The sequence below is a fragment of the Bos indicus genome, chromosome 9 (genome assembly GCF_029378745.1).
Source record: "Bos indicus isolate NIAB-ARS_2022 breed Sahiwal x Tharparkar chromosome 9, NIAB-ARS_B.indTharparkar_mat_pri_1.0, whole genome shotgun sequence".
Classification (NCBI taxonomy): domain Eukaryota; kingdom Metazoa; phylum Chordata; class Mammalia; order Artiodactyla; family Bovidae; genus Bos; species Bos indicus.
The window spans coordinates 73,548,713-73,574,179 of record NC_091768.1 but is presented as its reverse complement, the minus strand read 5'-3'; the positions used below and the strand labels follow the sequence as shown (position 1 = coordinate 73,574,179).

General features: G+C 41.4%; 1 protein-coding gene across 16 annotated transcripts in view; it reads left to right on the top strand.

Annotated features, from left to right (window-relative positions):
* AHI1 (Abelson helper integration site 1) overlaps positions 1-25,467 on the top strand; it is a 224,636-nt gene that overhangs the window by 179,179 nt on the left and 19,990 nt on the right. For 2 of the 16 annotated variants that reach the window (XR_011568505.1, XM_070796226.1), the window contains one exon: positions 15,907-17,071. The exons of the other annotated variants lie outside the window; for them this stretch is intronic. Coding sequence is in view for 1 of the 2 variants with exons in the window: in XM_070796226.1 (XP_070652327.1) it covers positions 15,907-15,909 (3 nt within the window). In the remaining variant the exon portion in view is untranslated. Of the gene's footprint in view, positions 1-15,906; positions 17,072-25,467 lie in introns of those variants that run through there. 16 annotated transcript variants of the gene reach the window in all.

Sequence of the window (25,467 nt, the reverse complement as noted above, 5' to 3'; positions counted from 1 at the left end):
ATAGTACTTCATTTTTCATGCTTATACCCTTCATTGTTTATATTATTATTTCTTCTAATATTGCCACCAACATTATGAAATATATAAGGCAAATCTTTACTATAGCCATTTTCCAGATAAGGAAACTGAGGAGGCTCAGAGAGATTAAAGTAGACCCCCGAGTCACAGCCCAAGTGATAGGATGCAAACCCAAAGTGGAACTTGTAACTTTTAGTGTCATGCTATTTCCACTCAATGCATATTTCTGTAACTGTGATACTGACACTGTCAGCAGCCTCACCTGAGGAGTCCACATTTATGCTAAAAAAAAAAAACATTGGGGCCCACAGAATAAAGATGCTCTATCTTTCTAGAGTATTCCTCTTACTTGTTTGTAATTTTAAATGTTTTCAGGTTAAAATAAATATGGATATATAATCAGCCAGAGAAATGTCATGATTTTTTAGCCTGTGCGATCAACTCCTTAAGGATATCAGGCAGAATTCTGATGCTGGTAGTGCTTTGGTAGAAAAGTTTATAAGCACTGTACCACCGTATATATTACTTATTTAACTTATTATGTGACATTAACTCTTACCTTAGGCTGAGTAACTTTGGTTCTTTTTGACTCCATAAATTGGCAGGCATGTACATGTATATAAATATATATATATATATATATATACACACACACACACACATATATATAAACAAATACCATGCCATGATAGGCTTCTGACAGTTGAACCTGTCGTGTATTTTTCTGCCATTCATTCTGTGTTTGTTGAGTGCTTACTTCTGTGCTAAGCACGCTTTAGTCCTCACTGAAACAAGACTGAGTAGCCAAGGCACCTGGCCTTGAGGAGCCTACAGGCTGATGGGTGAGACCTCTGCAAGCAGGCGATTTCAGCAGACTATGGTGGGAGCTAAAGTGAAAATCTAATCCTCTAAAATATGCCCTAGGGAGTCCAGGAAGAGTTCCTGGAGGAAGCCAGGCTTGAGCTGAGGCTTATAGGATGAAAAAGGATGTGCTAGGTAAATGATCTTAGAAAAAACATTATAGCAGAGGGAATAGTTTGGGTAAGGTATGGGATGGGATGGTAGGCAGCACAGGGCCTGATGGAAAGAAGAGTAAGTGAAATATAGGAGCCAGGCCTAGCATGCTCTGCTCAGATGCTTAGACTGTAGCCTTCAGACAGAGGGGATTCCCTGGAGAAGGAATGACATGTACAGATTTACAGGAGAAAAATACCATTCCGGTGGCAGCATGGTGGTTGGATTAGAGGGAGCTGGAAAATTGGTGAAGAAGCCATTGAAAACAATACATAAAAACCTGAACTACTAGAGATGTAGGGGAGGTGTCATAAGGTAAAGTTGGCAGGATTTTATGATTGATTAGATATGATTAATTAAGTTGGAATCTAGGATAATGCTAAGGCTTATTATACAGCTACATGGATAGTGGTACCACAGAAATAATAAAGGAATAAGGAGAATTTGGGGAGTTACAGAAAGGGAATGTTGGGAGTAGGATGTGATGAGTTGTTATAGATATCTTGATTTGTTAGAGGTGTCTCTAGGGCTCTCAGATAGAAATATTCACTGGGGAGCTAGTAATTCAGGACTGGAATTTGAGAGATGGTAGAGCTTCAGAATAAAATGAGGGAGTTAATGTATTCATTGAATTGTATGAAGACAGTTGAAGTTTGTAATAAAGGAGATAGCATAGAGCAAAGAGTTCTGAGAGAAGGCAATCAAGGACAGAATCCCAGTTGAACACTAACTAGGATTTAAGGGACAGTCAGGTGAAGGGCTTCCCTTGTGGCTCAACTGGTAAAGAATCCACCCGCAATGCAGGAGACATGGGTTTGATCCCTGGGTTGGCAAGATCCCCTGGAGAAGGGAAAGGCTACCCACTCCAGTATTCTGGCCTGGAGAATTCCATGGACTGTGTAGTCCATGGGGTCGCAAAGAGCTGGACACAACTGAGCGACTTTCACTTCACAGCTGAAGGGAAGAAGATTAAGAAAGAATAATCAAAGGAGAAAGAAGGGGAAAAAAGAAGTGGCCTGGAAGCCAGGGGGAAAGAGAGGTTCAAGGAGGGTACAGTGAAGAGTGTCAGAAACAGCTAGTCAGGTGGGGGCTCAGCATGTGACCACCAAGGACCTGGCACGCAAGCACTAGTGTCAGGGACTCACACTGCTGGGATGAGGGTTGATGAACAGAACGGGCCTCCGCAAGTGAACCTGGGGAAGACATTCCCAGAGCTTCACTTGAAGAAAACCAAGTGGTGGCTGGAAGGATGACCTGGTTCCAGGAATGACTTTCTAAATACTGGAATGACATAAAAGCATATCCTGAGGTGTCAAAGCCAAGGGGACAGGCGCACATTGAAGGCAGATAAAGAAAGCACACGTGGATCTTAGCAGAAGCAGGAGCATTGGAAAGACAGGTTGATAGATTAGTCTTGGCTTAGAGCAGTGGTTCTCCACCGAGGGTGATTTTGCCTCCCAGGACACATCTGGCAATGCTTGAAGAAATTTCTGTAAATATCAGCAAGGTGAGGGGTACTACTGACAACTAGTGGGTGGGGGTCCAGATGTGGCTAAACATCATAGCATCCCCAGGACAGCCCCATCCATAAAGGAGTGTTGTCTGGCCATGCTGAGCATAGAGCTGCTGCTACTGCTGCTAAATCGCTTTAGTCATGTCTGACTCTGTGCAACCCCATAGATGGCAGCCCACCAGGCTCCTCTGTTCCTGGGATTCTCCAGGCAAGAACACTGGAGTAGGTTGCCATTTCCTTCTCCAATGCATGAAAATGAAAAGTGAAAGTGAAGTCGCTCAGTTGTGTCCAACTCTTAGCGACTCCATGGACTGCAGCCTACCAGGCTCCTCCATCCATAGGATTTTCCAGGCAAGAGTACTGGAGTGGGGTGCCATTGCCTTCTCCGGAGCATAGAGCATTACCCCTCTAAAACAGGTAAACATAAAAGAGGATACAGGTAAGTTGATAGCGTGGAAGCTTAGAAATTGAGAATATCTCCATGTTCTCCAAAACAGGAAGGCAGGTCTGCTTCCAGTGTGAGGGTCGTAGAAGTGAGACAGGAGAAATAGTGACTGTGAGAATACCTGTAATGACAGCAGGAGCAGGGCTCACTGGGGACAAATAAAGAGATTCCTGAGTAGTTCTGAGAGCTACTGTTTGAATACTGTAAAAGCCTTGGTGGCATCTTTCCGTGTTGTTGGGTTTTCCCTCAGTAATCCTCAGCATCTAGGCCTGGCAGTGCAGAAGGCAGCTTTGGTCTGATGCATAATTGGAGGTTTTGTGGGTGTGACAGAGAACAAGAGCAGAAGAGACTTGATAGCATTGGTCAAACAGTCACAGGAGTGACCCACCACAGAGGATCAGCCAGATCAGAAAGGACGTGGAATTGAGAGAAGACTGGCAGACTTAGCAAGGTTGCAGCAAGCCTCCCACACCCCAGTGGCAGCGTAGTGTGAAACAGGAAAGGAATTAACCAACTGAAACGATGACCTGTAAATCCAGAAGTTCTCTTGCTTATTTAATATATCAGATGCCAGATAACTCAAAATTATGATAAATCCACAGAGTTGTGTATAAGAGCTGGAGTGAAATTGAAGGACATGGCAATAGAATTGAGCTGGTCAAGGAATTAGAGTTATTGGTTGGGCAAGTTGTTCTCTTGGACATTAAAATTCCAGGACAGTTATAAGAGTTGGGAGGAAGAGGGCACAGGTGAACCGGGAGCTGAAGTTCTTAATTCTTGTGTAAAGCAGATGTTTCAACCTTGGCTTCACATTAAAGTCACCTGAGAAATAAAAAAAAAAAAAAAAAAAAAGGCCTGTGTTCACATCCACAGATTGATTTAATTGGGCTGGAATAGGGCCTTGGCATGGGTAGATTGCAGAAACTTTCCAGGTGATTTTAATGTACAACCAACATTAAGAACCACTGTGTAAGAGTGACCACAAGTCTGAAGGTAAGAGCTGAAAAGATACATAAAGGATGTTATAGCCAGATGTCAAGGTATAACATAACAGCCTAAAATTAGCAGTGGAGAGCTAAGAGGAGGCCACTGTTAACTCTAGCCCCCGTGGTTCATGGTTGGCTTATGTGTGAATGAACAGCTTATGTGCAGAGAATTGAAACACAAACAATTCTTGGTAAAACTCCAGTTACAAATCCAGCAAGGATTTATGGCAATGGTTGCCTATAAGAGTAAGGGGACTACAGTGGATACAGTTGAAAAGATTGGCATGGAATTTGGCTATGGGCAGATGTCACATGTGTAATAGTATCCATTGTTTGAAATTCACCATATTTGAGAATTCAGGAAGATGCTAATAACTTATATGCAGAGTACATCTTGAGAAACACTGGGCTGGAAGAAGCACAAGCTGGAATCAAGATTGCTTGGAGAAATATCAATAACGTCAGATATGCAGATGACACCACCCTTATGGCAGAAAGTGAAGAGGAACTAAAAAGCCTCTTGATGAAAGTGAAAGAGGAGAGTGAAAAAGTTGGCTTAAAGCTCAACATTCAGAAAACAAAGATCATGGCATCTGGTCCCATCACTTCATGGGAAATAGATGGGGAAACAGTGGAAACAGTGTCAGACTTTATTAATATTTTTGGGCTCCAAAATCACAGCAGATGGTGATTGCAACCATGAAATTAAAAGATGCTTACTCCTTGGAAGGAGGGTTATGACCAACCTAGGTAGCATATTCAAAAGCAGAGACATTACTTTGCCAACAAAGGTCCATCTAGTCAAGGCTATGGTTTTTCCAGTGGTTATGTATAGATGTGAGAGTTGGACTGTGAAGAAAGCTGAATGCCAGAGAATTGATGCTTTTGAACCTTGGTGTTGGAGAAGACTCTTTGAGAGTCCCTTGGACTGCAAGGAGATCCAACCAGTCCATTCTAAAGGAAATCAGTCCTGGGTGTTCTTTGGAAGGAATGATGCTAAAGCTGAAACTCCCAATACTTGGCCACCTCATGCGAAGAGTTGACTCATTGGAAAAGACCCTGATGCTGGGAGGGATTGGGGGCAGGAGGAGAAGGGGATGACAGAGGATGAGATGGCTGGATGGCATCACCAACTCGATAGATGTGAGTTTGAGTGAACTCCGGCAGTTGTTGATGGACAGGGAGGCCTGGCGTGCTGCAATTCATGGGGTCGCAAAGAGTCAGACACGGCTGAGTGACTGAGCAACTGAACTGAACTGAATATAAATTTAACCTAAAGACATACATGCACTGAAAGCATTTATGACATCGGCATGGAGTCATCGTAACAACTAACAAGATTTGTAGTCTGTGTCAGGAACTGGGTGAGATGCTTTGAAAGACACGGCCTTTACTTGTGTTGGCTTACTGGTATTCCCACCTGTGCCTCAGGCTGAACTTTGACACTGAACCCACCTTGGTGTGTTCCTCTCCAACAGCCTTGAGCTACTTGTCCCTCAGCCAGAGGAGTTACAAGGAACTCCGGCACTGCCTCACTGGCTGCTGCGTCCAGATGAGCCTGTGCTCCTATGGAAGGAGACCTCTTCCCTGCCTCTGAGACTCCCTGGTTCTCACTGCCTGTGCCGCTCCTCTGCTTAGCAGAGCTTGCCACACCGTAGTCTCAGTCTAGACTGTAACTGATTTTTTAAATTGTGTGTGCCTTGTCTTCTCACAGACTATCTTCATGCTGGAAGTAGACCTTTATAATATATCCCAACAGACCTTCAGATACCCTACCTGACCTTTGAGATCTGCTTCAGGCTATCCCACTGCTGCCCAAACCCTAATTCCGGCAGATCCAAAGAGCTTGTAGATGTGCACGTAAAACATTTAAAAACATAAATAGGTAGAGTAAGGATTTGTGAGAGCCTAGGAATACATTTAGGAAAAAAAGGAGAAAAATTCTCCTGGAGAAGATGGAGCTCAAATAAAGCTTTAGGGCTTAAGATACAAGGATTTCTTTTGTTGAAGAACACATTTTGATCTACTTTATCTGAATCCATGTATTAGACTACCAACCAACCAGTGAAGTTGCTCAGTCATGTTTGACTCCTTGCGACCCCATGGACTGTAGCCTACCAGGCTCCTCCATCCATGGAATTTTCCAGGCAAGAGTACTGGAGTGGGTTGCCACGTCCTTCTCCAGGGTATCGTCCCAACTCAGGGATTGAACCCAGGTCTCCCACATTACAGGCGGCCGCTTTACTGTCTGAGCCACTAGAATCCTACATATATGTATTTGTCTTCACATGTGGAACATAGCACATGAATACTTAGACACTGTTTTATGTCCCTTTTGGAGAAAGTATAAAGAATGATCTAAGCTTATGTGAGAAGTCCCCGGGAAACGTTAATGCTGTCCCAGGTAACCAAAATGCCTTGGGTTTACTCTTGAGTCGTGACGCAAACAGCCAGCCCTTGAGAAATGTGTATCTGGGCTTCCTTAGCACCTGGCAGAGTTGCATTTCTTCAGTTTAGTTTCTTTATCAGAGTATGTATGGTTTGATTTTATCAAGATCCTGCCTTATAAACCTACCACAAATTCTATCAGATGTTTAATTTCATGTGCAAGTTTTATTTTTATTATCATATATGAGATAAGTTTTTTCTTAAAAAGAAAAAAGGACCTGAAAAGTGATCTCTGATAAGCGACTAGAATTGGGGACGAGTTGGAGAGTGGGTCCTGAGTTCATAGAACTATAGAATTAGTGACATGGAAGGAACCTTAGAGATCAACCCTGGTGATTCTAGTCAGCTCCTTTTTGTAGATGAGGAAATCAGGATAGATCCAGAAAGGTTATAAGGAGTTCGTTCAGAACAACCCTGCTGGTAGGAGCCCAGCCTCCATGCTCTCAGGCCAGTACCCTTTGTCCTCCACGTCTAGTCAGCAGCACAGGCAGACAGCTGTTACCTGCACAGCTAGCCACGTTTTGCATTACATTGCCTTTTTTAATATAATAGCCAACATTATTGGCTGTGCTGGGTCTTTGTTGCTACACGGGCTTTTCTCTAGCTGTGAAGAGCAGGGGCTGCTCCCTAGATGCTGTGCGCAGGCTTCTCGTGGTGGCCTTGCTTGTTGAGGACTAGGGGCTCTAGGATGTGTAGGCTTCAGTAGCTGTGGCCCATGGGCTCAGTGGTTGCAGCTCCCAGGCTCTGGAGTGCAAGCTCAGTGGTAGTGGCACAGGGGATTAGTTGCTTTGCAGCATGTGCGATCTTCCTGGATCAAGGATCTAACTGATGCCTCCTTTATGGGCAAGTGGATTTTTTACCACTGAACCACCAGGGAAGCCCTCACGCTGCATTTTTACATCCCTTTATATGTTTGTTTCATTGTACCCTTTCTTCATGTGGAAGCCTTTAGAATCATATTGTCTGTACTTCTTAAGAAAAACAGGAAAGAAACCCCTTCAATAGTTTTTTTTTTTAATTTCTATTCAAACTATAGAATAAGAAGTAAAATTATACCATTTGGCAGCTGCTAAATCGTCTGAGTCCTTCCAAGTGGAACACACCTGTTGTGTCGCTCAGTGTACCAGATACCTCCCAACATTTCATCTGGTTCATTGAAGTGTTGGCAGGTGATGGCAGCATTTGGCTTTTCGTCTGCAAGAGGAGGGGATGAGTCTTGTTCATTACACTCCACAAATGGCCAGAGACTCCCCAAATTAACATGTACCACGGGGGTATAGGAGAATGTTTTCTCAAGCTCATTCTAGAAAATCTTCACTGTAGTGTGCTGTAAATTTACGTCTTATAGAAAGAAGAGTACTGGTGCTATCAGGGAGAAAAGCAACTCAGGAGGTTTGGGAAAACAGAAGTGCTGACAACTTTCATTTGTGTTTATACTGTGAACTCTTTAGGCTTTTTATTTTTGCTAGCCTAAGTACTAACCTACATCATTCATGTATTAGTGGAGGAAAGTTGTTGATAAAGTTCCTTTTGTAAAATTTTTATTTATACTATAAAAGTAATATATGCTCATAGTTTTAAAAATCCAAACAATAGAGAATAGTGTAAATGAAAGATAAAATTCCTTTATCCAGCTAACATTCATCTTCACTCTGTTTCTTGCATACCCTGTTAAAGATGTTATCTGAATATATGAATACATGTCTGTTCATGTCTGTTCTTTGTTTTGATGAAACTAGGATCATAATATTTTTATTTCACCAGTGTATCTTGGACATCTTTTTTAATTAATTTTTTTGAAGTATAGTTGGCATACAACGTTAGTTTCAGACATGCGACGTGGTGATTCAACATTTAAATATATTATGAAGTGATCACCACAGTAAATCTAGTAACCATCTGTCACTATACAAAATTATTATAATCTTATTGACTATATTCCTTATGCTGTAATTTATTTCGTAAATGGAATTTTGTACCTCTTAATCCCCTTCGCCTGTTTCGCCCATCCCCCCATGTATCTGAGCCTGTTTTTGTTGTTCATTTGTTTTGTCTTTTAGATTCCACATGTAAGTGAAATCATAGGATATTTGTCTTTCTCCATCTTACTTACTTCTCTTAGTATAATACCCTCTAGATCTATCCATGTTTTCAAAAATGGCAAGATTTTATTCTTTTTATGTCCATTATATATACCACATCATCTTTGTCCATTCATCTGTCAGTGGACACTTAGCTTGCTTCGTATCTTGGCTATTGTAAATAACGCTGCAGTGAACGTAGGGATACATACATTTTTTTTGAAATAGTGCTTGTGTTTTCTTCAGGTAAATACCCAAAAGTGGAATTGCTGAATTACATGGTGGTTCTCATTTTAATTTTTCGAGGAGCCTCCCCTACTGTTTTGCCACAGTGTCTGTAAAAATTTACATTCCCACTGACAGTGCACAGAGGTTTCCTTTTCTCTGCATCCTACCCAACATCTGCTATTTTTTGTCTTTTTGAGGATAGCAGTTCTAACGGGTGTGAGGTGATATCTCATTGTGATTTTGATTTGCATTATCTTGATGACAACTGATATTGAGCATCTTTTCATGTACCCATTGGCCATCTGGATGTCTTCTTTGGAAATATATCTGATCAGATCCTCTGCCCATTTTTCAATTGGATTGTTTGTTTGTTTGTTTATATATTATTAAGACGCATGTGTTCTTTTGAATATTAACCCCCTATTGGATATATCACCAAGCTATCTACTCCCATTCAGGATGCTGCCTTTTCATTTTGTTAGTGGTTTACCTCACTGTGAAAAGCTTTTTAGTGAGATGTAATACCATTTGTTAGGGCTTTCCAGGTGGCTCGGTGGTAAGGAATCCACGTGCAATGAAGAAGACATAGGTTCAATCCCTTAGTTGCGGAAGATCCCCTGGTGGATAAAAATGGCAACCCACTCAAGTATTCTTGCCTGGAAAATCGCATGGACAGAGGAGCTTGGTAGGCTACAGTCCATCAGATCAGATCAGTCGCTCAGTCGTGTCCGACTCTTTGTGACCCCATGAATCGCAGCACGCCAGGCCTCCCTGTCCATCACCAACTCCCGGAGTTCACTCAGACTCACGTCCATCGAGTCAGTGATGCCATCCAGCCATCTCATCCTCTTTCGTCCCCTTCTCCTCCTGCCCCCAATTTCTCCCAGCATCAGAGTCTTTTCCAATGAGTCAACTCTTTGCATGAGGTGGTCAAAGTACTGGAGTTTCAGCTTTAGCATCATTCCTTCCAAAGAAATCCCAGAGCTGATCTCCTTCAGAATGGACTGGTTGGATCTCCTTGCAGTCCAAGGGACTCTCAAGAGTCTTCTCCAACACCACAGTTCAAAAGCATCAATTCTTTGGCGCTCAGCTTTCTTCACAGTCCAACTCTCACATCCATACATGACCACAGGAAAAACCATAGCCTTGACTAGACGGACCTTTGTTGGCAAAGTAATGTCTCTGCTTTTGAATATGCTATCTAGGTTGGTCATAACTTTCCTTCCAAGGAGAAAACGTCTTTTAATTTCATGGCTGCAGTCACCATCTGTAGTGATTTTGGAGCCCAGAAAAATAAAGTCTGACACTGTTTCCACTGTTTCCCCATCTATTTGCCATGAAGTGGTGGGACCGGATGCCATGATCTTCGTTTTCTGAATGTTGAGCTTTAAGCCAACTTTTTCACTCTCCACTTTCACGTTCATCAAGAGGCTTTTGAGTTCCTCTTCACTTTCTGCCATAAGGGTGGTGTCATCTGCATATCTGAGGTTATTGATATTTCTCCCGGCAATCTTGATTCCAGCTTGTGTTTCTTCCAGTCCAGCGTTTCTCATGATGTACTCTGCATAGAAGTTAAATAAGCAGGGTGACAATATACAGCCTTGACGAACTCCTTTTCCTATTTGGAACCAGTCTGTTGTTCCATGTCCAGTTTTAACTGTTGCTTCCTGAGGGTCACAAAAATACAGTCCATAGGGTCACAAAGAGTCGGACACAGCTGAGCGTGTAGTACATTTCTTAGTTTTTGCTTTTGTTGTCCTTGCCTGAGGAAACAGATCCAAAAATATTACTAAGACCCATGTCAGAGTGTTTACTGCCAGTATTCTCTTGAGGAGTTTTATGGTTTCAGGGCTTACATTTAAGTCTTTAGTTCATTTTGAGTTTGTTTTTTGTTTTTTTTTTTTAATAAAGATATCTAGGTATCTGTTCTTATTACCACAGGTAATTCTGTTCTTTTTATAGTTTTAAGATACTGAAATATCCAGTTATCTTTTTTTAATACCTAAAATGCCCAGGGTTGTTTTTTTTTTTTTTTTTTAATTTCTGAAAGTGCTTAGTTTTCTTCTTTTTTTTAATGTCTAAAAAATTAAACCTATGATAAAAGAGTACCTTCTAATATCAGTAAATTTTCAATGTTAACACAACCAATTATGTTTTTGTGTAAGTGCCAGGCATATAGTAACAATTATGCATAGGAATATTAGATTATTTCTATGAATGTGGAGAAATTACTGTAATGTTTTATGTCTTTCTCTAAAAACTCATTAAATGAATAATAGTTATTTTTTTATTCCAAGATAATTGTTAAAATATCCATCATAGCTCATCTCTTCATGAGAGAAAAGTGTTTTAATTATTTTCAAAATTTTGTTTTAGCATATAGAGTCACAGAGAGCAGGCTTGGTTAATTCAGAAAAGCTGACTTCCAAACTGAACTGCATGCTCCAGTTATATTCAGGAACAGCTGTTTTCTTGTCTAGTCCAAAATAAGAACAGAGAACCCCAAAGCATCAGATAACTCCATGGTAGTTCCTCTTCCAGCCAAACACATGCACACAAAATTTTACATTGATAATTCTGTCAACCTATCAGAAAAATAGTAGGCAGTGAATAAGTTGCCTTCGGTGTATATGTTTGTGCCTTTTTCTACAAAATATCTAACTTTTATTTACCCTCTTCATCCCCAAAGTAGACTGTTTATTAAAGCCTGGATTAATTATGCTCTGTATCACTGTTTTTAAAAATCACTTCATATAGAAAAAAATTTTCCGTTTACTTCTCCTTGTAAGAGAAGTATATCCATATTATTCTTAAACATAGGAATTATATGATTTTATTACTGTGCTGATGTCCAATAGCAAATTTATAGTAGACAGTGGTAGATTTTTCCAACTACCTAAAAGTTAGTTAATATACACTGAATCATTGAATACAATCTTAACACGACTGAAGCGACTTAGCAGCAGCAGCAACAGCAATGCTAAAGAATAAAATCAATTTACATCTTTTTCACTTTAGTAATTTATTTATCAAAGAAAATACAGTTGATTAAACCTCTAATTTATTATATCAGATAGATAAAAATTACTATATGCTTGATTCACTTTAAAATTCAGGGTATATTTGAACTTTTGTTTCTTTATCTGAAGAGAACGAAGTCAAAATTTTAACTTATAAGTAAATAAGCATTCAAGTGCTTATTTGTGTCCCATAAAGAATCTCAGTGCAGACACTGATATTTCTTTTTCTCTCCATAATTTGGTTCAATAACTTATAAATATTAAAAGGAAAAAGATGTCAATTGTTTAAAAAAGTGTTATTTACATTTGAAAAATATATTTAGTCTAGAGATATACGATGCCCTGCAAAGAAAGTGAGTGGACGACGTCCTTGGTGGTTCAGTGGATGAGAATCTACCTGGCAGTGCTAGGGACACATGTTCGATCCCTGGTCTGGGAAGAGCCCACATGCCACGAGGCAGCTAAGCCGCTGGGCCGCAACTACTGGAGCCTGTGTTCCAGAGCCCCCGGGCCGCAGGCGCTGAAGCTCATGCGCCTAGAGCCTGTGCACCACAATGAGAAGCCCGTGCACCACAGTGAAGAATAGCCCCTACTTATCTCAACTGGAGAAAGCGAGCACACAGCCACAAAGACCCAGAGCAGCCAAAAATAAATACATAAATGATTTTTAAAAAGCATTTTAAAAAAAAGGAAAGTGAGTGGGATCCCCCATGATATTACAGCAGCAAAGCTAGCATGAGTCTCCTCACAAGCTCAGATTCCACTACCAATAATAGAGTCCCTAAACATTCTCCATACAATTTCTGTCCTTTATTGAGCCCATCTTTGCATAAAATGTTCCCTTGGTATCTCTAATTTTCTTGAAGACATCTCTAGTCTTTCCCATTCTATTGTTTTCCTCTATTTCTTTGCATTGATCCCTGAGGAAGGCTTTCTTATCTCTCCTTGCTATTTTTTGAAACTCTGCATTCAAATGGGTATAGCTTTCCTTTTCTCCTTTGCTTTTCGCTTCTCTTCTTTTCACAGCTATTTGTAAGTCCTCCCCAGACAACCATTTTGCTTTTTTGCATTTCTTTTTCCTGGGCATGGCCTTGATCCCTGTCTCCTGTACAATGTCACAAACCTCCGTCCATAGTTCATCAGGCACTCTATCTATCAGATCTAGTCCCTTAAATCTATTTCTCACTTCCACTGTAGAATCATAGGGAATTTGATTTAGGTCGTACCTGAATGCTCTAGTGGTAGTGGACATGGAACAACAGACTGGTTCCAAATAGGAAAAGGAGTACGTCAAGGCTGTATATTGTCACCCTGCTTATTTAACTCATATGCAGAGTATATCATGAGAAACGCTGGGCTGGAAGAAGTACAAGCTGGAATCAAGATTGCTGGGAGAAATATCAATAACCTCAAATATGCAGATGACACCACCCTTATGGCAGAAAGTGAAGAAGAACTAAAAAGCCTCTTGATGAAAGTGAAAGAGGAGAGTGAAAAAGTTGGCTTAAAGCTCAACATTCAGAAAACGAAGATCATGGCATCCGGTCCCATCACTTCATGGCAAATAGATGGGGAAACAGAGGAAACAGTGTCAGACTTTATTTTTGGGGCTCCAAAATCACTGCAGATAGTGATTGCAGCCATGAAATTAAAAGACGCTTACTCCTTGGAAGGAAAGTTATGACCAACCTAGATAGCATATTCAAAACAGAGACATTACTTTGCCAACGAAGGTCTGTCTAGTCAAGGCTATAGTTTCTCCAGTGGTCATGTGTGGATGTGAGAGGAGTTGGACTGTGAAGAAAGCTGAGCGCTGAAGAATTGATGCTTTTGAACTGTGGTGTTGGAGAAGATTCTTGAGAGTCCCTTGGACTGCAAGGAGATCCAGCCAGTCCATCCTGAAGGAGATTGGTCCTGGGTGTTCATTGGAAGGACTGATGCTAAAGCTGAAACTCCAATACTTTGGCCACCTCATGCGAAGAGTTGACTCTTTGAAAAAGACCCTGATGCTGGGAGGTATTTTGGGCAGGAGGAGAAGGGGACGACAGAGGATGAGATGGCTGGATGGCATCACTGACTCGATGGACATGGGTTTGGGTGAACTCCGGGAGTTGGTGATGGACAGGGAGGCCTGGCGTGCTGCAATTCATGGGGTTGCAAAGAGTCGGACACGACTGAGCGACTGAACTGAACTGAACTGAACTGAAACGTTCTCCACAGAGGAACTCTAAAAACCTCCAAAATCTCTCTTGCCCTGCAAGAACCCGTGAAACCTTAACTCTGTTGAAGGTCTGTAACAAGTTTTACTACTCATTCTCCTCTTGCACCTCTTCCGCAGTCAATGTCTGTGAGGAGGGTAACTTAGCCTGTGCGTTGTCTCTTCCCCTGCAGCTCTGTTTCTTGCTACTTTGGGCAGTTCTCTTAACCCTCCACAGAGTGAGACCCCACAAATTCCTTGTCCTCTTAATTTCTCTCTCCTAGATAACTGCCAGTGGTTTTAGTCTCAACCCCCCAAAGTAGGTTTGGGGAATATTTCATTTTCTTGAGGGCTTCCCTGGTAGCTCAGCTGATAAAGAATCCACCTGCAATGTAGGTGATTCAATTCTTTTGTTAGGAAGATCTGCTGGTTCAATTCTTGGGTTGGGAAGATCCGCTGGAGAAGGGATAGGCTACCCACTCCAGTATTCTTGGGCTTCCCTGGTGGCTCAGCTGGTAAAGAATCCACCTGCAGTGTTGGAGACCTGGGTTCAATCCCTGGGTAGGGAAGATTCCCCGGAGAAGGGAATGGCTATCCACTCCAGTATTCTGGCCTGGAGAATTCCATGGACAGAGGAGCCTGGCAGGCTACAGTCCATGAGTCACAAGGAGTAGGACATGACTGAGTGACTTTCACTTTTCACTTTCATTTTCTTTGATGTCTTCCTAACTCCCATCACTTAAAATGTGTACAAAATAATGTTAGGGCAAAGTTGTTTTCCAGTGTAGCAACCCACTGATTATTCAACTGGATTGAGTCTCTCAGCCCATCTCATTTTCTTATACAAATCTTCCATGGAAACTTAGTTTAGAGAATAATATAAATTCTCAATAAAGTCTTCATAATTGTTTCAATAAACCATTGATAAGTGTTTGAAGGACTCTTTCATGATTCTGAGAAGGCAAGTTTAGATTCTAATCTTTGAACAATGAGACACATAAAAGTATAAAATATGTGATGCTGTACTGGGGGAAACCAATGTTCTTCTTGGTGCACACTTTCTCTGACAGTGACTTTAAGGTCTGTTTGATAGCATAATACCGTATTTGCTCTCCATGATGATATTTTCAAAAGTTAACCGTAACATCCCTCTTATAATCTATTACAGATCTAAATTTTGAAAGATGTCATTGGGAAAACTTCCCACCAGTCATTCCAAGTTGTAAACTGCCCTTTAGATAGTGGCGGAATTGATTGCTCTCACTCCCCCTGTCTTCTGACTTGACGGTCAGCGTGTCCTTTGCTTCAGAAGTTCTGTGATACCCTAACTCTGCTGTCCTTTTGTTTTGTCAGGCACTCCAATGTTTCTCAGCCTGGGCACTGTTGGCATTTGGAGCCAGATAATTCTTTGTTCAGAGGGAATGTGTTGTGTATTGTAGGATGTTGAGCAGCCTTCCTGGCCTCAACCCTTTAGAGTCCAGAAACACTAACCCCCTCCAATTGTGACAATCAAAAACGTCTTCCAGACATTTTCCTTGGGGATCAAAATTACCCTACCCACACCTGAAAGCAACTGCTCTATTTTAATAGAAATATATATAATATTTTTATACATGGTTATATGTGTTTTTCCTCAAATTACAATTCTGATTTTAAGATCTTGATAAGGAAACTTTGCTTTTATTTTCCCATTGCCTGCAAGTATGTAAGTAGTGTTGTTGGAGTTACATACTACACAACTTAAAAACAACAACTTCACATAAAGATGTATCCAGGTATGTGAGGCTCAGTGTGATGAATGTGTATAAAGTGTGTCAATTAAATTTATATGTCACTTGACTATCTTTTATTTCCTTTGCTTAAGAAACTTGGCTGAATGCTAATCTTTACATAAGCTGTGGAAAATTAACTATTTGCTAATGTTCTTATTGTTGCCCTCTCCTCCTCTTCATATAGTAAAGATTCTGCCTGCAGTGCAGGAGACCCAGGTTCCATCCTTGGGTCAGGAAGATCCCCTGGAGAAGGAAAGAGCTACCCTGCTTAAGTGTTCTTGCCAGGAGAATTCCATGAACAGAGAAGCCTGGAGGGCTGTAGTCTATGGGGTCACAAAGAATCAGACTTGACTAAACACACACAAAAACATTGTTCTTGATTGTTACTACTTAGCAATCCCAATAAGGTGATCCTGGTTGTCCCTGAATTTAACATGGTTCTCCAGTTGACATAAAAGGGAAGAGTCTTTTTCTACTTGAATGTCTTTTTTTATTCTCACAAACCATGTGTACAGTGAAAGCCCTCTGAACATATTGGAACAGATTTGTTTTTTATCACTCCCTTACTAAATGTTTTAGCACTTGATGAGTCTTTTCTTTCTTTTACTTCTGTTTCTGCTTCCCCGTTACTTTGGGTATGTTTAAACAGCACCCTCCTACCCACCGCTGTATCTCCCAGGAAGGAGAGAGGGTGTTTGATCAACCTCCAAAGATTGGCATCTCACTTGTAAGAAAATGGCATCTCCCGCCAACATGCAGAATCACTGACTTAAAAGCAGTTTTGATCCCAAGATCACAGTAGAAAACAAGCCTGGGCCAAGACCATGAAGGCTATATATTGCCCTGTCCTTAAACTCACTGGCAGGTTCAGATCTAAATTGCACTTCAAATTGAATTTTTCCATGTGAATCATCTTATTATATGGGTCACATTTTTTATCACAACTTTTGTAATTACCTCAAATACCATGTATATTTATTTAGTCTGCTACAGTCAATAAATGTGTACCTTATAAATGTCAAAAAAAAAATTGTGATTTTTGCTTGGGTATACATGATTGAAGAAGACAACAAAAGAACAAATTTAAAAGCAGCATGACCAAGCAATTGTGTTTAAACTAACATGAACAGATATACATATGTACACATACTGAGATAATGAGGAAGAGGAATAAGGAATAAGACTGAGCTGCAGAAAGGCCAGCTGGAACCTCCATTTGTTCAGAGAAATCTCATTTTCTCCCAAAGTCTTGTAGCATATTGTTTGTCTCTTACCACATTTATCACCTACTTCCTTAGTGCCAAGTCATTTATACGTATATTTGCCCTCAATAAATTATGAGCCTGGTAGTTACTGTGTCTGTGTAATGTTGTTTGTTGGGAGGGAACTTGAACTCCTTAATGGATAGTGCTGGCAAGAATTGACATTCCAACCAGAGGAAGGGAAGAAGGCAAGAAAGGGAGGAGACCATAGAGATCACAGCAATCCATGCTTACCGGCTCCTAAACCAAGTCAGCTTCATACACACAAGGCAGGGTTTAGTCCTGAGCTCTCCAACCCCCGCAAATTACTGCTTTGATATATGCTAGAGTAATAGTTCTCAAACTGCTAGGCTTCAGAATCTCCCTGGGCACTTGTGTAAAAACTACCAGTGCCCAGACTCTACCCTAAATGTACCAATCTTTGCAAGATAATCCTTTACATTTCTGAAGGCCCCTTTGTAATGACAGAGTTACAGAATTTGCTAGAGAATGTTCTTCCAGCCTCATCAGTGGAATAACGTATCTACGTCAGGCTCTTTGACCTCAGAGTATAAACTTCCAGTTGACCTGACTGAATAGGAGTCTATAAGCCCTTACACACAGCCATGTGAAACTAACAGGAATCAACTTTGCAACATTTGTATTCCTCCCAAAGTCCCCATCTTAGTACTGTACATGTAGGATATTCTCAATGAATGATTATGATTTGATTGAGACAGAGCTCCCCAAAACCTCATACATTTGTCAAGGAGTAAGATTATGAAAGGTAGAACTAAGACTAGTAAAATAGTAATCTGGTGGGTGCACAGAAGCCGTGCTGGAAACTACACCATCAGTTCTCCTCATTTACAGTGCTTCTGTTCTATAAATTCACCATGAACACTGAATTACTGAATTCTAAACCAGAGCTCCTAGAGCAAATGGAGGATTAGGTTCTTGAGAGCCTCTGGTCACAAGATTTTCATCAATCCACCAATATATAACCTTGTTTTATATGTATGTTGGTGTAAAACCACTTTAACTAATATAGTCGAATCATTAAAATTGAACTCATGGAGTACAACTTGCACCTGAACAAAGCCTGACTAGCACGCAAGGTTTATCTGGGAGGCACCTCAGCCCTCTTGCACTTAGTCACATGGGTCAGCACTTCAACAATAGGCTTAGGGTTCCTTTAAAACAGCAGAATCACCAACAAAAAGCACAAAAATGTGAAAAACATGTCACTAAATAGATCAGGAGAAGGACACTTGTTTTCTGTATGAGAACTGATACAAGAAGTCAGAGCATTAGAAACATGCCAAGGCATCAGGAGGTTCTAATGTTCCTCCCTCATCTGGCACATGTGCCCTGGGCAGCTCACACGTATCACCACTCTGCACCAGTGCATGTATTCAACTGCAGAAGCACCACACAGGTTGATTTGGAGATTACAAATAAATTTTAGCAAGTAGGCAAATTTGCAAATAGGGATCCACAAATAATGAGGATTAGCTGTATTTTGAAACTTTATTAAAAGTACGAACTCAGTCGCTTCAGACTCTTTGCGACCGCATGAACCGTAGCTTGCCAGGCTCCTCTGTCCATGGGATTTTCCAGGCAAGAATACTGGAGTGGGTTGCCATGCCTTTCTCCAGGGAATCTTCCCTACCCAGGGATCAAACCCACGTCTCCGGCATCTCCTGTATTGCAGGCTGATTCTTTTACCACTGAGCACCAGGGAAGCTGCTAAGAGTACATAGTTATTTTATAAAACCTTTATAATCTATAAAACCTATAAAAATCTTTATAATAAAGATGGAGACAGAAAAGCTCAGGCATAGAGTCAAATGGAAAAATGTAACCTGCAACTCCAGCTTGGCTCAGGTGTATGACTTTTGTCTTCTATTCTTGTCTTCCCTTTTGGATGTAAATAAAAGAGCTAAAAGTTCCTTGAAGGCAGGGACTGTGTCTCATTTAAAATTGAGTTCCCAGCATCTAGCACAAAGCAGGTATTCAATAAATGCTTATTGAATGAAGGATCAGATAAAGAGGAGCAGCTGTACTGAGATGTAATACCGGGATGTATTAATCTTCCAAATCAGACCTGACCCTGTCGAACATCAGCAGTGATGATGTTGCTCATGAGCAGATGGTCAGCAGTGTGCAGAGGGCTGCAGTGGACTTGATAAAATTGCCACGTCTCCCTCAGTCTCCCAGTTTCCTTCCCACATCACTCATCTAGGAAATAGTTCAGTCCCAAAAGAGGCACCGGCTGACTCAAAGGATTCTTTAGTTTGCAGAATTTTTTTTAAGCGGGAAGAGGTAGCATTCTGATGCTTCCTGCCTTCTTGGTTATCTGCCATTGTTTTTTTTTTGTTTTTTTTTTTAAATTTTATTTACTTTTCGCTGCGCTGGGTCTTCTTTGCTTCTCGAGCTTTTTCCCTAGTTGCAGTGAGAGGGGGTTTTCTCTGGTTGTGGTGTATGGGCTTCTCACTGCTTGGGTTCTCTTGCTGCAGAGCACGGCTCTAGGCACTATGCAACATATGTGCTCAGTAGTTGCGGCTCCCAGACTCTGGAGCACAGGCTCACTACTTGAGGCGCAGAGACTTCGTTGCTTCACAGCATGTGGGCTCTTCCTGGACCAGGGATCGAACCAGTGTCTCCTGCATTGGCAGGCAGATTCTTTACCACTGAGCCACCAGGGAAGCCCCTGCCACCAGTTTTCACTTTCCCCAAACCAGCTCTTAGACCGCCAGGAAATAGATGCATGAAAGCAGCAGTCCTTTAGCAGTTTGATGTCATACACATAAATGGCTCTTCGAGTGTGTGACTTGGCATACAGGTCTTCCCAGTCCTCAGCCCTAAGAGTAAACCAGTTGTCTGTTTCTTTCATGTCTACTCAGGAATCTCATCACTGCTAAAGAAAAGCACGTAACTGTGGTGGTTATCTCTGTGTCATATTTGATTCCCAGCCTGAGTGAGGTCCATGGTCTTGATCGTCTTTTTGTTCTTCCTGACTCCCTACCCCATTCTTTAGAGAGCCTAGTCAAAATAAGGTCCACACTCTTAAAACAGGCTGACTTTGTGCTTTCTCTGTGTTTCTGTTACTTCCCCTTCCTTCTCTAGCGGCTTTCAGATCTCAAAGAAAGATGTACCCTCCTTTCTACGGCTGACCTCTCCACTTGTATTTTGGGTCCTTTTCCCCTCCCACGTTCTTCTGGCCCTCACTCAACCAATGATCTGCATCCTCATCCCTCCATCCCTCTGGTGTCTTTGATGTTTATTCATTTAACACACATACATTGAATGCCTGCTATCGTCCCATAGAACTGTGGTAGAATGTCATCTGGGTAGTGTAGTGGTGAATTAAACAGAAAAGGTCCCTCACCTTACAGAACTTACAGCCTGATGAGTGAAAGTAACTGTAATTAATGAGTCATAAAACTAAACATAAGCAGTGAAAGGACTGAAGGGAAGCTGTGAGGCCTTGTGGTGAGAAGTGGATGGGTTAGTTTTTATGAAGGGCGGAGGCGGGGAGACCAGGAGGATACATTTGAGGTATTAGAAGCAGCTTGTGCAGAAGCCCTCAAGTGGTCAGAAGTGCTCCTCAGAGAAACTGAAAAACCAGCTGGTCACAAGGGAAAGAGACTCGGGATAAAGCGCAGGATGGACGCAGGGATCATTTTCAGCAGTTTACAGGCCATGTAAAGAAATGCATAGGCCAGCATCCTGGGTCATTAACACCTCTGCTTTTTTCTGTTTCCTTAATGTTTGTAACAGTGCGCTTACCTCTCCTCTGTCTCATTCTCTAACTTTGCTTGATACCATAAAACAAGCCTTCATGAAGATATATATGCCGCATCTTTTTTTTTTCTCTAATACTTCTTTCTGGATTATCCTCTACCTCTATAATTTCAAATAGTTTTTTTTTTTTTTTTTTCTGGAGCAAAATGTTTAATTTTTTTATTTTTTAAGTAAACTTTTCATTTTGTATTGGGGTATAGCCAGGAAGATCCCCTGGAGAAGGGAAGGTCTACCCACTCCAGTATTCTGGCCTGCAGATTCATTCACTTAGATATCATTCTGGAATCTCTGGTCCAATATGCCCAAAACCAAATGCAGTTTTAAAGGCCCAACTTTTTCCTCTCTCCTCCAGTGTGTCAGTGGAATTGTCATCTACCTTCACCTTTAAGTAAGGAGTTCTCTCTCTCTTGAAAGAACAAATAGTCAAACATCAGGGGTTTTTGCAGCATAGTAGTCTAAGTGTTTTGATAAATTTCTATATGTAATGCAGGAAAATAAATAGAACTGGCCCCTGACCTAAGCTTATGAGGTCAGGAGATGCTTTCCAATGGGGTTGATTTCTAAGTAGAGTTTTGTAGGAGGAAGGGCATTCCAGGCAGACTGAACAAATATTAAGGCATGGCACACAGGCTGTCACAAATACTTCATCATGACTGGAGCCTAGGCTGCAGAGTTAAAAACAGGTAGAGCTGAACCTGCATACGGGGCCAGGATCAAGAGGATCCTTATATGGCATGTTAAGGAGCTGGATTTGATCCTGAAGGCACTAGTGAGCCACCGAAAGATTTAAAACGTGGCGGATGGCATGATCAAGTCAGTTCTTTCAAAAACTCGTTCTAGAAGATCTGAGACTAGAAGAAGGAAAATAAAAGCAGTACTGTACAAGACCAGGAGAAGCTGTTGTAGCAATCCAAACCAACATAATGAGAAAGTCGGATGTGGTGACAAAGTCCATGTGAAGGAAAAGGAACAATCTGAGTTTCTAAGGTGACCACCTCTATATGTGAGAACAAAAGGGGGCTTCCCTGTGAGAGGCACGACGTGTCAGTACCTGTGCGGCAGCCAGTGCAGCAGAGACGGACTGAGAACTCAGCTTGGCGAGAGAGTTCGGAGGCAGATGTATGGTTGCAAGCGTATTTTCAGAAAAACTACTGTATTTGCAACATTTGCTGAAAACTAAGGAAACTGCCAAATCATTTTGAAGAAAATTGGAGATTGAGGTTCAGGTTATGGATTTGGAAGTCGTTGGCATAAGCATATGGGTTGAATCCACGGGAACAGAGGAGTATACGGAAGGAAAGGACAAAGACTAGAAAGCGTGCAGAGGCACCAGTTATTTTCAAGTGCGCACTGCAGGAGAGGAGCCTGGGAAGGATGCCTGTGAAACAGCCCCCAGCCCCTGCCTGGGGAGTCACCAGCTCCCATACCCCCCGTCTTTACTGCACTGTTCACCTGCCTACCAGAAGAAAACTATTTTCTGTTCCTAATATAAAAGTTGAGTCGTGACTTACCAGCTCAGAAGTCTTAGTTGGTACTCTGTTTGCCTTTAAAGCCCAAATCTCATAAGTTTTAATCTAGCTCTCATCCTTCAACGTTTGAATAGACGTTCTGACCAGTTTTTCCTCATCTCCCAAATCATCCTCCTTGAGTACACTGCCTTGCACACACAAAGCCTCCAGCCTCTGCTTACCCCGCTTTCTCCAACTGTATAGTTTTTGCACCACTCCAGTGATCACAGTTTCAATTTATTCCTTAGGAGTTAGCTAAATGTTTCCTCCTCTGAGAATCCTCCTCTGAAGCCTCCAGTTGCAATTCAGGGCTTCTGTTCCTTTATATCTGCACATTTCTTTTCTCTTTATTGTAATTTGGATCTTCCTCTGCCTCATTGCTTATCTCCATGCCTTTCCCTGTTAGAGTATAAGATATTAGAACCTGCTTAGCTTTGCATCTCCAGGGTGTGTAGCACACTCCTTGCCCCTAGAGTGGCGTTCTGTTAAGTATTTGGCATAACATCTTACAGAAAAGCCCAAACTTTTTGGCCAACTCAATATTTGTTGTTCCTACCTGGCATAATTAGTATCCAAAACTACAAATCATGAATCAAGATGAAGGCTAGAAGGGGCTTGCCTGGTGGCTCAGTGGTAAAGAATCTGCCTGCCAATGTAGCAGACGTGGGTTTGATTCCTGGGTCGGGAAGATCCCCTGGAGAAGGAAATGGCAACCCACTCCAGTATTCTGGCCTGGAAAATCCCATGAACAGAGGGCCCTGGCAGGCTACAGTCCATGGGGTCGCAAAAGAGTCAGACACGACTTAGCGACTAAACAACAACATACTTCTAGAAACTACATCTTCATAAAGGAATATTTGGTTCTTAAGGAAAAGCATAATTGGAAGATTGCCAAATACAGCTCATAGAACCAATAATAAATTCTAAAATCAAAGAATCAACAGCAAACTTATATAAATATTTAAAATCATAAAATTATGCCCCCCATCCAAACACAACTTTAGCAATAGAGAAAACCTGAAAGAGTTTGTCTAGTTGAGCAGTTTGTAAACTCTTCTCGGTAGAGCCCTGTTCCTCCAGGCTCTGAGGATTCAATCGAAGGAGGCAAGGTTTGCCTGGCCTCCAAACCTCAATTCACCTAGAGAATTTCTAGGTGTTTAAGTGTTTGTATGTGAAGCTTTCAAACAAAATTGTATTGAAACAGAGCTTAGCTGTTAAACTAAACTGTTAAATCAGTTTGAATACAGAATTATAACCTTCAGGCTACTTCTATAATCTAGGTGACTCTGGGCCTCCATTTCCTCATCTGTAAAATGCAAGGATGGTGCTATGATAGTTCACGCTTTTATTCTGAGTACCTTCTGTGCTTTTTCAAGTAGAAAACAGACCTCAGGAGAAAAGTGGCTTCCTTGGGGCACATAGAGTTAAGAACAGAATCAAGATTATAATTTAACCAACAGCCCTAGTTGTTGGGCTTTTTTTGTCTTTTAAAAAAAATTCCTACAAAGTGAGTATAAAAGGAAATTGCTGTTATTAATTCTTTGAAAAGGTAGGTATCAGGAGGTATATAAATAGCACATGAAAATAAAGCTATATTGTATCATAAATTTGCCTTATTTAAAGCTGGTGTGCTACTGCAACAAACATTGATCAAATATCTACCTAATTTTACATTCATTCTTCAAGGTTATAGAAATATTTGGGTGAGTTGTTTGCATGGCCTATTTCTCTTTTACACAGTGTTTTTATGAGTTGCTTCTCCTTGGTAAATCATGTAATCAAGGAAGGCACTGAAAATTATTCCATTAATCATTCCTTTCATGTTTATCTCACTGCATCTAAATTTATGAGCATCACTAGAAATCGTGAGGGTTTGGGAAGCAAGAGTCTATGTATTCTGACCCTTTCATTCATCTCCTCTGCTTTGCTCATCTTCCTCTCTTCATCCCCTCCTCTCCATTATCAAGGGTATCCATGAAGAGGAAATTAAGTCCCCAAACAGCTGAGAGGTGTGAGTGGACAGGAGGGAAAGAAGGGCAGTCATGCTCCTTGGCCTTGATGGTTGGGGGTGCTTACGGGCTGATTGTCTCATAGCCTTGGGGGCTTTTTTGTTAAAAGACAAAGTGAAACAAAACAGCTCACAGGGACACCTCATTCTTCCCCCTCCTTCTGCCTCCATGAATAACTACCCATATGGCGCGCTGCTGCTGAGACCAAGGAATGAGTGAGTAAAGGTGTTTAGAAGTGAAGTTTTGGTCCTAATTAAATAAGTGTCCTTTTACAAATCAGTGTTAAAACTTTGTAATGTGGATCCCCTCTAATTTGTGGTTCATGGAATTTGAACCCAGGTTAAAACAACCTTTGCATCATGAGAAAGGACCTGGACGTGCCCACTATACTAATGCAATAATACAGTAGGAAACTTAACCTGCTTAAGACAAATTTCTGAGGACATCTCAGCACCCATTTCATATGAAAAGTCTGTTAAAAACAGATTTGCTAAGACCTGCATGTGGCCATATGTTGTTGTTTGTTTGTCAGGGTCGCAGTACGCAAGGAAAAGTAACACTGACTCAACAGTAATGGATAATTCAATCTGACTTCTCTTCCCTCAACCTCTGGAGTAGACTCAAATTCTGATTAGAGCCATGATTTGGGTTTTTTTTTTTTTAATCCACTGGTTTTACAACATTTCATGTACACAGTTGGCCTTCCTTACCCACAGGTTCTGCATCTAGAGAGTCAACCAGGCATGGTTCACAATTACATGGGAAAAAATTCCAGAAAGTTCCATAAAAGCAAAATGAATTTACCACGCTGGCACCCATTTATTTAGCATTTACATTTTATTTACAACTATTTACATAGCATTTATATCATATTAGTTATCTATATGGCGAAGGCAATGGCAACCCCCTCCAGTACTATTGCCTGGAAAATCCCATGGACAGAGGAGCCTGGTGGGCTGCAGTCCATGGGGTTGCTAAGAGTCGGACACGACTGAGCGAGTTCACTTTCACTTTTCACCTTCATGCATTGGAGAAGGAAATGGCAACCCACTCCAGTGTTCTTGCCTGGAGAATCCCAGAGGCGGGGGAGCCTGGTGGGCTGCCGTCTATGGGGTCGTACAGAGTAGGACACGACTGAAGCGACTTAGCAGCACCAGCAGCGGCAGGTATTTATAAGTAA